A 14290-nucleotide genomic window follows, 5' to 3' on the forward strand; every position below is an offset into this window, starting at 1 on the left:
GCAGGTTCGTTAGTAGCTCTACTGTGTACTGTGCCGCAAGTCAGATGAGCTGGCACTTCCAACAATCAGCGGGCTGCAGGCAGTCCCTTCGATTCGTCGATCTACCAGCTATCCAGTAGGTCCTGCGGATGAACGTTGGGTTTTGCGTTGGTGGAGCGCCGAGGTGCAAGGTCATTCGTGCGTCTTCTGAGTGTCGCCGAGCTGTCTTTGGCTTCAGCGTCCGTAAAATCAACAATTACATGCAACTAGACGGCCAATGTGTGCACTGCGTCACGTCGTCGAGTTGGCCCTGGGTCTCTCTGGTGAGGGTGGACTCGCACTTTCTAAGCGTCTGTTGCAGAAGTAGCGTCGATCTCCATTGTTGCTCCGAGTAGCTCAGGACCAGCTACAATGGCAGGAACATATGGTTGGCCTCGGAGAGTGACCCCCAGCTGTTCGATCACAACTGCAAGGAAGCAATAAGGACTGCTCTCTCCGACTCAAGAGAGGTCGGAACGACCAGTATTGGCTTCTCATTGCTAATGCGATACCTTTCGAGTCTCGCAGCCTCGTAGCCTCGTGGTAGACCAGGACGACTGCTGTGCCTTCAGGAGGATCGTTATCCTTGCACCGGGTTGTGCCTCTGCAGGTGAAGTCCATTTGAGCATTCCCACTAGAGCCTCTTCCGGACAAGCCACGATGAGCTTAGCTACGCCACGGCGTTTAGAAGGGCTCGCTCAGAAGTGAGTGGACGGACAGGCGAAGTGCTCGTTGTGACTGGACCGCGCGCCGCTGGTGGTCTGCATCTGATCGCCGCAGTGCACGTTGTTGCAGGCATCCCTTCACGTTGAAACACCGCGGCGCTGTGGACAAGCGCGGGCAGCTGTGCCCGACTTTACCGCGACTGGCTTCGCGTCTTGGTTCCATCTGAACTGTCATAGCTTCAGTTCGGGGTTGGAAGTGGGAGACCATTGCAAAAGTACCTTACTGCGCTGCGGGCAAGCATCTACCCTAGCCAGCTCTGACCGGTGAAGCGTTCTCATCCCTCATATGTCCTCTCCTTCTCCTGCACGCAAGCTATCAAGCGCCGAACCTTGGGGGATACAGGCTCTACGTACCTCAGCTTGCACCGTGGGACCGACGGACACAACCCAGCTTACAGGCTCCACCGCGCCACCTGCGATACCAAACAACCGCACGGCGTCGGAGATGGCGCGTCTATGATCGTGCCGCGCTTGTTGGTCCTGGTCAAGGCTCAAGCTCCTGCAGCAGCTCAAGAAGCAGACGTGCGATAGTTTGTGTCTACCATGGCCCTCAAGAGCCCCATGATGCCTTCCCCGTCGAGCGGGCTGTCGTCCAGCTTCTCGCCGTACACAGACTCGCCGTCATCGCCTGCGCCGCACGGTGTGTTCAACGGCATCGAGAAGAGGTAGGCAACGTTGTCCTGCAAACACTTGGAGCAAACGCTGAACGAGCAACAGGTCTTCGGGTCCGTCTGACTCCCTCGCTCCGCCCAGTCCCTACCCAAATCAAATCGAACCCTCGCCCGTCGACTCCAACGGTACCGAAACGACTGAAATTGAAGAGGAGGAACAAGAGGTGCGGTCACCGAACCCTGCGACGAACGGGGAGTTGCAATCGCCGGACGTAGAGATCAGAAGTCCTCAGAGCGCATCAAGTGTATGCGACAACATTGAGATGTTGTAGAGTGCGTGCTGACAAGCACAGGATCGACCGAGGATAGACACACAACTGCCAGACAGTGTGCGATCTCCAAAGGACAGTGATGATCCGCAGTCTGTCATACACGTCCCGTCTGGATTCAAGAACTTCGAAGAGTCCAACTCGAGGACGGAATCGCCAACAGATCGATCTGATAATACGGTCGTGTCGCCGACAACACCAGAAGCGATACCAAGTCCTCATGACGGCGCAAAGGTAGAGCGACTGGCAACGGGCATTGATCAGAAGCAATCGCCCATGTCACCTGTGAATACCGACATACCTCGCTTCATGGACCGCACAACCCCACGCGCGCAAACACGGCAGGAGCTGGACGAAGATTGGAAGCACAGAAGCAGGCGCGCATCGAGTCTAGAAGGTCTGCTCGCCGACATTAGGCCTATGATGCTCAAGGACTGACATGTCCCACAGATATCCCAGAGACCCTTGACAAAGAAGAATCGGACAGCCCAGCGAAGAAAGAGGAAGACGGCGACCGGCCCACTACAGCTGAGCGGGTTAATGACAATGGCGTAACAGAGAGCATTGAGTCGCGGCTCAGCAGCGCCGAACAAGAAGTCGCTGCCCTACGCACAGCATTGAGCGAGTGCTGGACTCTCTGCAACACCTTAGCGAACCTTTCGTCCAGCCATCGACAACGCACCTTCAAATTTGGCGGAGCTGGCAAGCAAGAGGTGCAAGAACAGGCCTGGCGCAGCTGTTGGCGTCTTTGCCAGAACCTGTACGATTCACGAGACGAAGACCACGCTTCTCAAGTCGTCCCCACGCTTGAGATGTGTCGTGATTTCTGTCAGTCGCTTTTTGAAGCGAGACAGAAGCCAGACGAAGCTTCGGATTCAGTGTTGAGGGTATCGTTCGAGCTCAACAACCATCTCTACAACACACATGACCGCAGTCTGCCCGAAGCGTTCAATGAACGAACATTGGACTTCTACATTACCTTGTGTCATCGCCTGATGAAGCAGAGGACATCGCTCCCGCAGGAGACCGACGCGCTGTTGAGAGCGTGCTGGTCGCTTGCCGAAATGTTGTTCAATCTGCGCCAGAGTAACAAAGAGGGCAAGAGCCCTGACGAAGAACTGCTAGGGTCTGCTGTGCAAGCATGCTGGGAGCTTTGCGACCTCTTCCGCGAGGGCTGGACACAGATTCGACCTGATCGCGGCACGCCACGCCCCAGCCAAACTACCTTTCCAGCGCATTCGATGCGATCGAACTCAACGCGGTCAGGAACGCAGTCAAGCACAACCCAAAGCAACATGCAGCTCCATAATGGCACTCAACCGCGCGGCATACCACCCGAGACACCAACAACGATCTTCGACGACTCAACAACAGCAGCATCCTCTCCAGATTCAGCGGTCGTCCCAGGCATCCTCGTACTCGGCCCGGCATCTACCGGCAGCAACTCCATCCGTGGCACCCATCACGATCGCTGGTCCAGCAATGCCTCCGTCATGAGCGGTTACTCCGAATCCGCCTCTTCGAACCGCACCTCCTCCACCGCTACCGCCACGACTGAAGACGCTCACCTCACCCGCCTCCGCTGCCTGTTGCTGAAAGCAGGCATGAACACCGGCTATTCGAAAACAAGCGGCCAGCATCTCCCTGCCTATGTCAATACACTCCCTGACTACGCATTCGGTACGCTGCCGTGGCAGAAGTCCGTCTTTACTTCGTATAAGGTGCTGGTGCTTGGTGATAAGACGCTACTAACAGCTCACACGCTGCCTTCGAGGCGGTTGGGGGCGGTGGAGGTGGCGAAGAGTGTGAAGTGGTTGGGGAATGGGGAGAAGTGGGCTTGGATGCGGGACCTTTATCGGTTGGTGTTTGGTTTTGGAATCGATGAGGGGGAGAGGAGAGGAGGATCGTTCCAGACATGAGCGCCTTGGACAACGGCGGATTTTTCTGTCCGTCGGAAATGATGTGCTATTGGAAATACCCAGAATAATTCCGAGTTGGATCGAGAAAGTCGAAGCGAACTTGCCTCGTGGGAGCCTGCCACCTACGCCAGAGGCCTTCACGGACACAGCTTTGGAGTCTGCAATTACCTCCGGTTGTCATGATTCTGGACTAAGGCCGTTGCAGAATTGCTGTCGAAGGGAGACGACCATATGCAGGCGACTCTTGGCTCGATCATACTGATCCCTCGACTTGGTAACGATCGACAGTCGAAAGTTAAGTCGATGACCAAGAATGTGGCCACTTTGGCCATGCCTCCTGGCTTTTGGCACATATAAGACGGCACTGTTCCCCAAGTCACCGCATCGCATGTACATGTACACCACCAGTCGCAATGCCACCCCCCTCAGTACTGGTTATCGGCGCCGGAGAGCTCGGAGATGCAATGCTCCGAGGCCTTGCAGGCCATCCACTAGCATCATCGGTCCGCATTGCAGTACTTCTCCGGCCTGCCACGATGAACAGCGACGACAAGACCAAGCAGGAGCACGTGGCTAGGATCAAAGCGCTCGGCATCGACGTCGTTGGTGGCGATATCAACCAGGATGCACCGCGGCAGCTCGCCACGATCTTCTCCGACTTTGACACCATCATCAACTGCTTTGGCTTTGGCGCACCGCCTGGTACGCAGCTGAAGGTCGCAAACGCTGTGCTGGCATCTGATTGTCGTCGATACTTTCCCTGGCAGTTCGGGATCGATTACGATATCATTGGCCGCGACAGCGCTCAGGACCTTTTCACCGAGCAGCTGGACGTTCGCGACCTGCTGCGCTCGCAGGAAAGGTTGGAGTGGGTCATAGTTTCCACCAGGATGTTTGTCTCGTTCATTTTCGAGCCGGCTTTTGGAGTCGTCAATGCAGGACGAGATACTGTCACAGCGCTGGGCAGCTGGGACAACAAAATCACTGTCACAGCGCCTGGTGACATTGGCCGCTTCACTGCTGAGATTGCTTTGGCATGTCCAGATGTCCGGGGCGTCGTCTTTACAGCTGGAGACACTGTCTCGATGGCTCAGATCGCGGACCTCGTCGAGAAGGTGCAAGGGAAGAAGGTGCAGCGCATAGAGAAAACTGTTGCGCAGCTGAGGTCAGAGCTTGCGCAGGATCCTTCGAATGGGATGCGGAAGTACCGCGTCGTTTTTGCTGGGGGAGTCGGTACGTGTCTCTTCCAGAACCGAATCGGTTGTATCTTGCGAATTGCAGCTGACTGGCTAAATGAGTAGGTGTCGCCTGGGACATGGACACGACCTTCAACCGTCAGAAGCAGATTAGCACGCAGTCGGTGCAGCAATGGGCGCAGGATCATCTGCAAGTCTCAGCTAAGAGCGACTGAAATGGAGTAATGGTCCTAATGTGTCGCGAAAGGCCTAGCGGCAGAAACCTCCGCCGTGCAGCTTCGTTGAGATAGTAATGCCATGTTATTCGTATACATGGCACAATTCGTCGATGATAACCTGGATGGCGAGTATCGTTGTTCTTTCGCTCTCGGCTTCGCAAGAGTCTGCTGGTAGTCGGCCTTCCCTGCGGTCCTGCGATCCCGTCAGACCTGATGGCTCCCAATCACTCGCAGGACAGCTACGCCATTCAGGCTGGATGCTGCGAGCATGCCCATTGATATTTCAGGGTTTTGATCCTGATAGCAAGGCGTCCCACGTAGAGTGACGATAGCTGTTGAGACATTGCAAGGCCATCTGCCGCTTTATGCAAGCCAGGATCCAGGTCGTCCGAAGCCTGCATTTCGCTCTTCTGCCCTTTTTCGTTCTTCCCCGTATGCAGTGCAACACCTTCGCATTGATTCGGACAATGCTCCAGTGCATCTCGGATTGCTGCGTTCCCGAGTCCACAAATCCCCGCTACTCCTCCACTAGAAACACGATTGACTCCAAACGATCAATCGACAGTCGGGATCAGACCTACCATCTTGTTCCATTTAGTCGTAGTGTGATGCAGGGAAACAGTTCCAGTGAGCAAAGTTACTGCATACACCGGTGGCATATATTAGCCAACCTATGGCTTCCCATATTCGTGTCAGCCTCAGAAGTATGATGCAGCTGACGTGACCGTCTGGTAAAAGCGTTGGCTGTGGTACATCGACCCAAGTCTTGAGGGTACGAGTTGGTTCGCTATTTCTCGACTTCAACCCGGGCCCAAAAGCCATCGACTGTAACAACATGACCCAAGACGAGGTGAACGCCGCATACGCGAACGTGCCGGGTGCAGGTATCATCTGCCCTTGCCTTCGTTGTGTAGGACATCTTTGCTGATAGTCTCGACAGATCTCAATGGCCCCCAAGTCACCGGCTCCGGCAACTTCATGGAGAAGTATGCCGCCGAGCGAGAAAAACGAATGAACGCCAAAGGCGTTGGCCAGTACATCGATCTCGTGGGATCAGACAAGTATGGGAAGTTCGTAGAAGATCCTTGGGTCGAAGCGAACACCCCTGTCAACGAGCCGGTACCTGATGGTGGTCGTTCAAAATTCTTGATCGGTGAGCATCTGCATAAGAAGCATTTCGATGGCAAAGCTGAGGTTGAGTTTGGAATACAACAGCTGGTGCAGGGTTCGGCGGTATCCTATATGCTGTGAACCTGATCAAGGCTGGCTTCAAGGCGGAGGACCTGGTCATCGTTGATCCAGCGGGAGGTTTCGGTGGAACTTGGTATGATGCCGTCACTATAGGAGTGTGTGTTGACAGCGTACTGACTGTGAATGATAAGGTACTGGAATCGCTATCCAGGACTCATGTGCGATGTCGAAAGTTACATTTACCTACCGCTTATCGAAGAGATGGGGTATATGCCTCAACGCAGGTATGCATCCGGACACGAGATCCGCAAGTATTGCGAAAAGGTGTGCGCGAAGTATGGCTTGCATGATCGCGCCGTGTTCCAGTCCAGAACGAATAGCATGGTCTGGGACGAGGATGCGAATGGATGGATGGTCGAGATCATCAAGAAGCCGAAAGGAGGACAAGAGAGCACGCATCGAGTGCGAGCAGACTTTGTCATGATTGCTCCAGGTGAGTCGTCTCCCGCGGTGCTGGCATCAAGTACTGATGTTGTGTCGCAGGCGTTCTCAGCAACGCTAAGCTCCCGGATGTCGAGGGCATAGAAAGCTTCGAAGGCCACATGTTCCACACCGCGCGATGGGATTATGACTACACAGGCGGATCACCCGAGCAGCCTGATCTTACTGGTCTCCGTGGGAAGAAGGTGGCCTTGATCGGGACCGGCGCCACGGCCGTTCAAGCAGTGCCGGAGCTTGCAAAGTATGCCGAAGAGCTGACCGTCTTTCAACGTACACCGTCCGCGGTTGATGCGAGAAACAATCGAGACACTGATCCAGAGTGGTTCCAGAAGAACGTCGCATCCCGGCCTGGGTGGTTCAAAGACAGGAACTTAACTTCGCGACGTTCTTAACAGATTCGGACGACAAGCCCGCCGAGAATCTTGTCGATGACGGCTGGACGCACTTCCCATCGTACTCTGCAGTGGTAGGCACACCAAAGGAGGTTACAATGGAGAATGTCGGAGAGAGGATCGGAACGTTGCACGCTCAGGACTACCCACGACAAGAACGCATCCGCCAACGGACAAAGGAGATCGTCAAAGACCAGAACACAGCCGAGGCGTTGCAGGCGTGGTATCCTGGATGGTGTAAGCGGCCGTGCTTCCACGACCACTATCTGCAGACATTCAACCTGCCGAATGTCAAGCTGTTGAATACCGAAGGCCGGAGCATTGACCGGGTATCGGAGAGTGGCATCAAGTTCGCTGGCAAGACGTATGACTGCGGTATGTGTTCCGTGCTTGTGTCACCTTCAACGGCTCGTTGGCTAATCAGACAGACGTCATCATCTGGGGGACCGGTTTCAGGTCGCCCGTTGTTGGGAGTAGCGCAGGCAAGGCGAACATCTCAGTGATCGGCCGGGGCGGCACTTCCATGGAAGACCTGGCCACGTCAGGAGACCTCCAGACTCTTCACGGCGCAACCATGCGCCACTTCCCAAACCTTTTCAGCCCCGGTCCATCGCAGGCGTCTGCTACCGCCAACTTCACATTCGTCCTCGACATCCTCACCTCTCACCAGGCTTACATCATTGTGCAGGCCTTGGCCCGAGCCGGAGAAGGGAAGAAGCCAGTGATCGAGCCGACTCAGGAGGCAATGGACGAGTGGTCGATGCGAATTCTTTCAGGTGCTGCCACGTTCGCTGGTATGGCTGGATGCACTCCCAGCTACTTCAACAAGGAGGGAGAGACGGATCAGATCACGGAACCGGCGCAGCAGATGAAGATGGCGAGGAACGCCATTTGGCCGAAAGGCTTCCCGGACTACTGCAACATCATCGAAGCATGGCGAGCAGAAGGCAGTATGAAGGGCCTGGAAGTGTCGGTGGTCGGGTGAAGGCTTGATGTTGATCGTGACAATCCGTCGTAGAGTAGTCGTCGTAAAGCATCGCCGGCTATCCAAAGGCCTCGGCCGTCTGAACGATACTTGAGGTGAAGTTGTTCATGACGCATATGTTGCTCCGAGGCCCGTCCACTTTTTGATTTGATGGCACGCAGATCCGTAGAGCCGGAGAGAATAGTGTCAAGAGCGCCGAATGGTAGAAGAGACGTTCCAAGGCGTGGTAGTTGGAAGCGAGCGGCACAACAAAAGTACGAGAAACTGGTTAGCTCCCGCTCGGGCACGGGCGGCGCTATCCGCGGCACGAATGAAGCTAGCGTTTTGCCCGATATGTCGATGCAACGGACGGCACGTTCAATGGCATGTGGAACAACACCTCAACCGTAACATCATTGAACAGATCGGAGTTTGATAGTGATGCCTAAGCCCGTTCCTGCTCTTGCGTATAAAGGTAGGCTGTTGTCCTGGAGCTGTAGTTCTTCCATTCCTTCGACCGCTCCATCTTCCAACATTCTTCCACTCTACCTTATCGTCTTCCACTTGCAAGAATACCGCAATGTCTTCCTCAAACTACATCAAGAACGTTGCGATCGTAGGTGTACGCTAGACACACCCTCTCCCTCACCTCATCGTCACACACTAATCTACCCACCAGGCCGGCGGCAACGTCGGCTCCTACATCACCCACGCCCTCCTCGACACAGGCAAACACACGATCACCGCCCTCACCCGCCCCGACAGCTCCAGCAAGCTCCCCGAGGGCGTCAACGTCAAGCAGATTGACTATGCCAGCCCCCCAACCATTGTGGAAGCCCTCAAAGGCCAGGACGCCCTCGTTATCACCCTCAGCGGGTTCGTCCCCAAGGACACAGAGACGAAGCTGTTCGAAGCCGCCGGTGAAGCGGGCGTGAAGTGGATCTTCCCGAACGAGTGGTCGCCGGATACGGCCAACGAAAATCTGCTGAAGGACGTTGCCGTCTTCGCTGGAAAGCGTAAGTTTCTTCCTCCTCACCCCAACCACCCTGTAATTCTCTGTCGCTGACGGGATTAAAGCCGCCAACCGCAAAGCCATCGCCTCCCTAGGCAAAAGCAACTACATCGGCGTATCTACCGGCTTCTGGTACGAATACTCCCTTGCCATTGGTCCCGCCTACGGTATCGATACCGTCAACCACAAAGCCACTCTCTTCGACGACGGCAACACCAAAATCTCCACATCCACATGGCCGCAGGTCGGTCGCACAGTCGCAGGCCTGCTCAGCCTGCCAATCAAAGCGGAAGGCCAGGAGCCGTGCTTGGAGAATTATGCGAATAAGGTGATCTATGCGAACTCCTTCACCATTTCGCAGAACGAGATGTTGGCCTCCGTCTTCCGGGTCACTGGCACCAAGGAGAGCGACTGGACCATCGAGAAGGTAGGGTCGCGGGAGCGGTACGAGACTGGGCTTGAGCAGATCAAGGAGGGCAAGCGGGCTGGGTTTGTGAAGATGATGTATACGCGCATCTTCTTCCAGGACGGGGCTGGAGATACGGAGCATAGCAAGGGGACTGTTAATGCGGCCTTGGGGTTGCCGAAGGAGGATTTGGATGAGGCGACGAAGCGGGCGGTGGCGAGGGCGAAGGCGGTGGATGGGTCGCAGTGGGCTGATGAGTGAGCGACTTGAATTCTTCGAAGTCGTATGGTGCCGTGAGATGGCGCGATTGGATCTTTGTGCGGAGGAAGGTTGCTGCAGATTGGAGGCCGGCTGATGTGTCATCGTTTCCAATGCTCTATCTAGTGTTACAAGATCGCTCTCTTACACTCAACTCTATGCACATCTAGAATTTGTACACTTGCGACTGGTCGTAGCCCAGCTCAGACAGATAGCCAGTCAGCTCACCCTGCTCCGCTGGGCTCTTCTTGGCACCAGAGATGGCCTTGTACAAGCCCGGCGGACCACAAACGAAGACCTTGATGTTCTCCTCCTTCGGGCCAGGAATCGTCTCCTTCAACAGATCCTTTGTGATGAAGCCCTTGCCCTGCTTCCAGCCCTCAGGCGGGTTGTCGAGCACGTAGAAGTTCCGGAATTGGTCTGGCTTCTCCTTGGCGATCTCCTCGAACTGCTTTCGCAGAAGGATGTCGTCTTCAGTAACGTTGCCGAATACGAGTGTGACTTTCGTCTTGTCGTCTGGGTTCTTGGCGATTGCGCGTGCGAGCTGCCACATGGGCGTGATACCGGTGCCGCCAGCGATGAGAGCGATGTGGTTGTGCTTGTTGGCTTGCCATGGGTACTTTGGGATAGGGCCCTTCATCTCGAGTTTGTCGCCGGGCTTCATATCGTGGACGTGCTCGGACATTGGGCCGTTGGGGTAGCGCTTGATGATAAAGTCCAGATAGCCGGTGGAGTCTGTGACCATCATTAGTACGCAGGAAAACAATCTAAACTCCGCCTTCTGAAATATGCGCACCTTCGTCGCTGACAGGAGTGTATGGCCGAATCGTAGGCTTCTCGTCATTTGGGCCCTTGTACTTCGTGACCAGCGCGCTCGCAATCGTCAGACCGCTCACAGCATCCTGCTCATCGAACTTGAACCGGAACTGCTTGGTGTTCTTGTTGAGCTCCTCGACCTTGTCAAGCACTAGAGGGATGAAGCCCTGATCGCCGCCCTGGAAGACTTTGAGAGGTGCGTCCGCCTTGCCGGGGATGTTCTTCTCTTCCTCTTTGCTCGAGGGTGCCGCATCGGCTTTCTGGGCGCCGCTGTTCAAGTACCATGCACCGAGGCCGAGGGCACCGGCGCCAGCACCTCCGTAGAGCAGGGCATTGCTACCGGCGGCGCTTTGGGTCGATTCGGAGGCCCAGCGGCGGGCGTGCTGCGATGGGGGATTAGTAAGTAGTCGATGTGAGGATGTCACGTGTTGATCCAGGTATCACGAGCGCGGTGCTTACCCGTGACAGCTGCGTGGCCGGTCGAAACGCTCTTGTCGCAAACATGATGTTGGTTGATAGATGCAGAAGAAGAAACGGAGCTGCTCATGAAGCTCAAAAGTGTTCCTGGAAGCTCGAGGATGACGACATCAACACCGACGGAAGAGCGGATCCAACCTCACCTTTCCGAAGATCATAACTCGCTACCAAGGTCCGCCACTGCAAGACTGCCTTTGGTATGTAACGGTGTAACTAAGCAGAGAAACTACATGATATCCAGGCAGGTATAGATCGAACACCGGCCGTTCTTCATCTCGAACCTCCTATCATCTCGCATACATCCTACAACATAATGGCAAAACAGAAGATGATAGACTCTCACATCCATCTGTGGCCTCCGGAGACATCTAATGAGAGCGGCCATGCATGGATGACGCCCGGAAACCCTCTGGCAAAACCTCATCTACTCGAACACTACCTGAAAGCATCACGGCAGAACGAGGATCCCTCTTCCGACGTCGAGGTCGAGGGTGTGATATACGTAGAAACGGACGTCCGGAATGATCATTCCCGCTGGGGTGACGGCGTAGAGATGTGGGCGAAAGCACCGTTGGACGAGATCAGCTTTTTACGAACCATCGTTGATGGCGATTATGGCGAGCGTGCAAGTGACATGCTCCTCGGAATTGTACCCTGGGCGCCTATGGATAAGGACCCCTCCGTACTTCGAGAGTACTTGAGGCTCGCAGAAGAGCGAGCAGGTCCAAAATGCTGGAGCAGAGTCAAAGGGTTTCGGTTCCTGTTGCAGTTCATTTCCGACGCGAGGGTCTTCCAGAATACAGTATCCGGCCCCGACTTCCAAATCAACCTCAAAGAGCTCGGCAGGAGAGGCTTCGCGTTCGACGTCGGCGTCGATCAGCGCTCCGGCGGCGTGCATCAGCTGGAATCCATGGCGATAGCGATGGATGAAGCGCACAGATACGTCCCCGAGAACGAGAAGGTGACGTTTATTATCAATCACCTTTGCAAGCCGGCCTTTGGCGAGCGACAGTTAATCTTCGAGGAGTGGCGCATCATGGTGTCCATGATGTCGAAGCTATCGAAGACATATATGAAATTCTCTGGCGCTTTCTCAGAGATACCCAAGAGCTTTGGCAAGGACGCCGACGGAATTGCCAAAGCTATCAAGCCTTGGTTCATGCACCTGAAGCTCTGCTTTGGAACTCAGAGGATCATGTTCGGCAGCGACTGGCCTGTATGCAATGTCCATGGTCCGCGTGGTGAAGACTCGTGGGTGGCTTGGAAAGACGTTGTGGCCGCGCTCGCAGCAGACGAGCAGTGCGGGCTCAGCTCCGAAGATGTGGAGCGGCTGTGGCATGGAGTTGCGCGAGAAGCTTACGGGATATCAAAACCGTGAGAGGAGTGTCTTGGACGTGTGCGCAGGTTTACATTCCTTGTGAAGGCTCGGGAAGGAGAACCAACCCTATCAGCATTGGGGCAGGCTATTCCAGAGGTACACCAATCCACAGGGCACAGCATCGTTTCGCGGTGTGTACGGACGACCATTTTGCAATCGACATCCACGCTGGTGACCGCAGCCAACGAGACGAAGGTTGCGTCGATGGCTTCGCCGCCGTGAGGAGCCGTGACCCTCCGAGAATGCTGCGGTCAATGATGGCGAGGAGGAGTCTGGTGGCAACTGAATCTTGTACCACATGAGCGAGAAGACTCGATCAATCGCGATTGCACAGCTACAGCTTTGGTACAAACGCAGGCTGAGTTCTGTGCTACATTATATGTTCTTCCATACGAAGAAGCTCGGAATGCACATCGATCTCGGTCCCTTTGTGAGTATTGCTCATACATGGACGATAGGGCTCTGTTTGTGTTGGACCCGATCTGTGGTTGTCTTGTGGAGCTTGGTGGAGCTTCACCTGCTCGGTGCCTCATTGAGCCGAGCTCGACCAACCTTGAACTCAGTGCTTTCGACGAAAATGTAGTATTGAACACGATGCTCGAGATGTTTTCAAGAGGCTAGCAAATAATTCGACCTGCTGACAATTGGGGCGTACCCAACAACGCAAAGCTCTTCCAGCAGAGCCGTAAGTTCCGGCTGTACGTAGTATGTCGAGACTACTCCAAGGAAAGGTTGCAGCAATTACTGGAGGAGTGACTGGTATGTACTTTTGCGCGAAGCGTCAAACCAGTGACGACCCAAGTAATGACCCCCGTCTGACTGGACGGTACAGGTATTGGAAAAGCCATAGCAATCGATTACTTACGACACGGAGCATCCGTCGTTGTGAACCACTACCCGGATGCAAAGTCAGCTGAGCAATTCGAAACGCTGAAATCTGAAGTCGGTCAAGATGCTCCTCTTGACGCCGTACCTGGAGATATCTCAAAGCCGGAGACCGGTCAAGACCTCGTAGCGAAGACCGTACAGCAGTATGGCAAGCTAGACATCTTCGTGAGCAACGCGGGTGTCTGTGAGTTTGCCGATTTCTTAACGTACGCCATATCACCCATTCCATCAAGATCGTTCTGACAAGTTGAAGGATCTCACCTGATCTGGTCAACCACACCATCTCCACCAACCTCAACGGCGCCTACTTCGCAGTCCAAGCAGCTGCCCAACAAATGTCAAAGCAATCACCACCGGGAGGCAACATCATCGGCGTCTCCTCTATCTCCGCCCTCGTCGGCGGCGCAGGCCAAACGCACTACACGCCCACCAAAGCTGGCATCCTGTCTTTGATGCAGAGTACCGCCTGCGCGTTAGGAAAGTACAACATCCGTTGCAATGCCCTTCTGCCCGGGACCATTCGGACTCAGCTGAACGATGAGGATTTGGCGGACGAGGGGAAGCGGACGTATATGGAGGGGAGGATACCGTTGGGTAGGCTGGGGCAGCCGAAGGATCTGGCGGGGCCGGCGGTTTTTCTTGCGAGTGAGTTGAGCGAGTATGTTACCGGGGCGCAGCTGTTGGTTGATGGAGGGTTGTTTGTCAATTTGCAATAGAGAGGTCTTGTGTATGAGTTGGGGGCATTATGGGAGACCCGCGTCCAGTCAAGAAAGCATTGTTATGGCTGTTGCGTGACTCCTTGCTCCTCCACCCACCTCCATATCGTGGATGGTGTAGATCTGTGCATGTAGGCGTATGATTTTGACCACGAACAAAAACTGGCTGCTTGCTTGCTCACGTTGTCCTTGCAATGGCTCAACAATGCCTTGTTGGGTATACACGATAGACAGCATGGTGTCACAACAGTGTTGTACTCTATCTCTCATCCATA

The 14290-nt window shown here is 54.9% G+C and overlaps 8 protein-coding genes across 8 annotated transcripts; 7 read left to right on the forward strand and 1 right to left on the reverse strand.

Moving 5' to 3' along the window:
• Positions 1 to 1286: 1286 nt before the first annotated feature.
• LTR77_004285 (uncharacterized protein) lies at positions 1287 to 3602 on the forward strand (the record flags this gene model as incomplete). The annotated part of the gene is made up of 4 exons (XM_064801539.1): positions 1287 to 1408; positions 1461 to 1659; positions 1708 to 2080; positions 2134 to 3602. 4 exons carry the CDS (start codon positions 1287 to 1289, stop codon positions 3600 to 3602), a joined length of 2163 nt encoding a protein of 720 aa, XP_064660169.1.
• Positions 3603 to 4138: 536 nt separating this feature from the next.
• Positions 4139 to 5013, forward strand: LTR77_004286 (uncharacterized protein; the record flags this gene model as incomplete). Its single annotated transcript, XM_064801540.1, has 2 exons — positions 4139 to 4835; positions 4904 to 5013. 2 exons carry the CDS (start codon positions 4139 to 4141, stop codon positions 5011 to 5013), a joined length of 807 nt encoding a protein of 268 aa, XP_064660170.1.
• An 838-nt stretch (positions 5014 to 5851) lies between these two features.
• On the forward strand, positions 5852 to 6267 carry LTR77_004287 (uncharacterized protein; the record flags this gene model as incomplete). Its single annotated transcript, XM_064801541.1, has 2 exons — positions 5852 to 5900; positions 5957 to 6267. 2 exons carry the CDS (start codon positions 5852 to 5854, stop codon positions 6265 to 6267), a joined length of 360 nt encoding a protein of 119 aa, XP_064660171.1.
• A 156-nt stretch (positions 6268 to 6423) lies between these two features.
• On the forward strand, positions 6424 to 8085 carry LTR77_004288 (uncharacterized protein; the record flags this gene model as incomplete). The annotated part of the gene is made up of 4 exons (XM_064801542.1): positions 6424 to 6700; positions 6751 to 6978; positions 7038 to 7475; positions 7529 to 8085. 4 exons carry the CDS (start codon positions 6424 to 6426, stop codon positions 8083 to 8085), a joined length of 1500 nt encoding a protein of 499 aa, XP_064660172.1.
• A 559-nt stretch (positions 8086 to 8644) lies between these two features.
• On the forward strand, positions 8645 to 9743 carry LTR77_004289 (uncharacterized protein; the record flags this gene model as incomplete). The annotated part of the gene is made up of 3 exons (XM_064801543.1): positions 8645 to 8680; positions 8744 to 9080; positions 9142 to 9743. The coding sequence occupies 3 exons, from the start codon at positions 8645 to 8647 to the stop codon at positions 9741 to 9743; spliced, it is 975 nt and encodes a 324-aa protein (XP_064660173.1).
• A 163-nt stretch (positions 9744 to 9906) lies between these two features.
• Positions 9907 to 11060, reverse strand: MCR1 (NADH-cytochrome b5 reductase; the record flags this gene model as incomplete). Its single annotated transcript, XM_064801544.1, has 3 exons — positions 9907 to 10475; positions 10537 to 10939; positions 11016 to 11060. 3 exons carry the CDS (start codon positions 11058 to 11060, stop codon positions 9907 to 9909), a joined length of 1017 nt encoding a protein of 338 aa, XP_064660174.1.
• A 286-nt stretch (positions 11061 to 11346) lies between these two features.
• Positions 11347 to 12411, forward strand: LRA2 (L-rhamnono-gamma-lactonase; the record flags this gene model as incomplete). Its single annotated transcript, XM_064801545.1, has 1 exon — positions 11347 to 12411. The coding sequence occupies one exon, from the start codon at positions 11347 to 11349 to the stop codon at positions 12409 to 12411; it is 1065 nt and encodes a 354-aa protein (XP_064660175.1).
• A 707-nt stretch (positions 12412 to 13118) lies between these two features.
• DHG2 (L-rhamnose-1-dehydrogenase) lies at positions 13119 to 14015 on the forward strand (the record flags this gene model as incomplete). The annotated part of the gene is made up of 3 exons (XM_064801546.1): positions 13119 to 13170; positions 13244 to 13505; positions 13553 to 14015. 3 exons carry the CDS (start codon positions 13119 to 13121, stop codon positions 14013 to 14015), a joined length of 777 nt encoding a protein of 258 aa, XP_064660176.1.
• Positions 14016 to 14290: the final 275 nt, after the last annotated feature.

The sequence above is a fragment of the Saxophila tyrrhenica genome (genome assembly GCF_035928015.1).
Source record: "Saxophila tyrrhenica strain CCFEE 5935 chromosome Unknown scaffold_6, whole genome shotgun sequence".
In the NCBI taxonomy this organism is placed as follows: domain Eukaryota; kingdom Fungi; phylum Ascomycota; class Dothideomycetes; order Mycosphaerellales; family Extremaceae; genus Saxophila; species Saxophila tyrrhenica.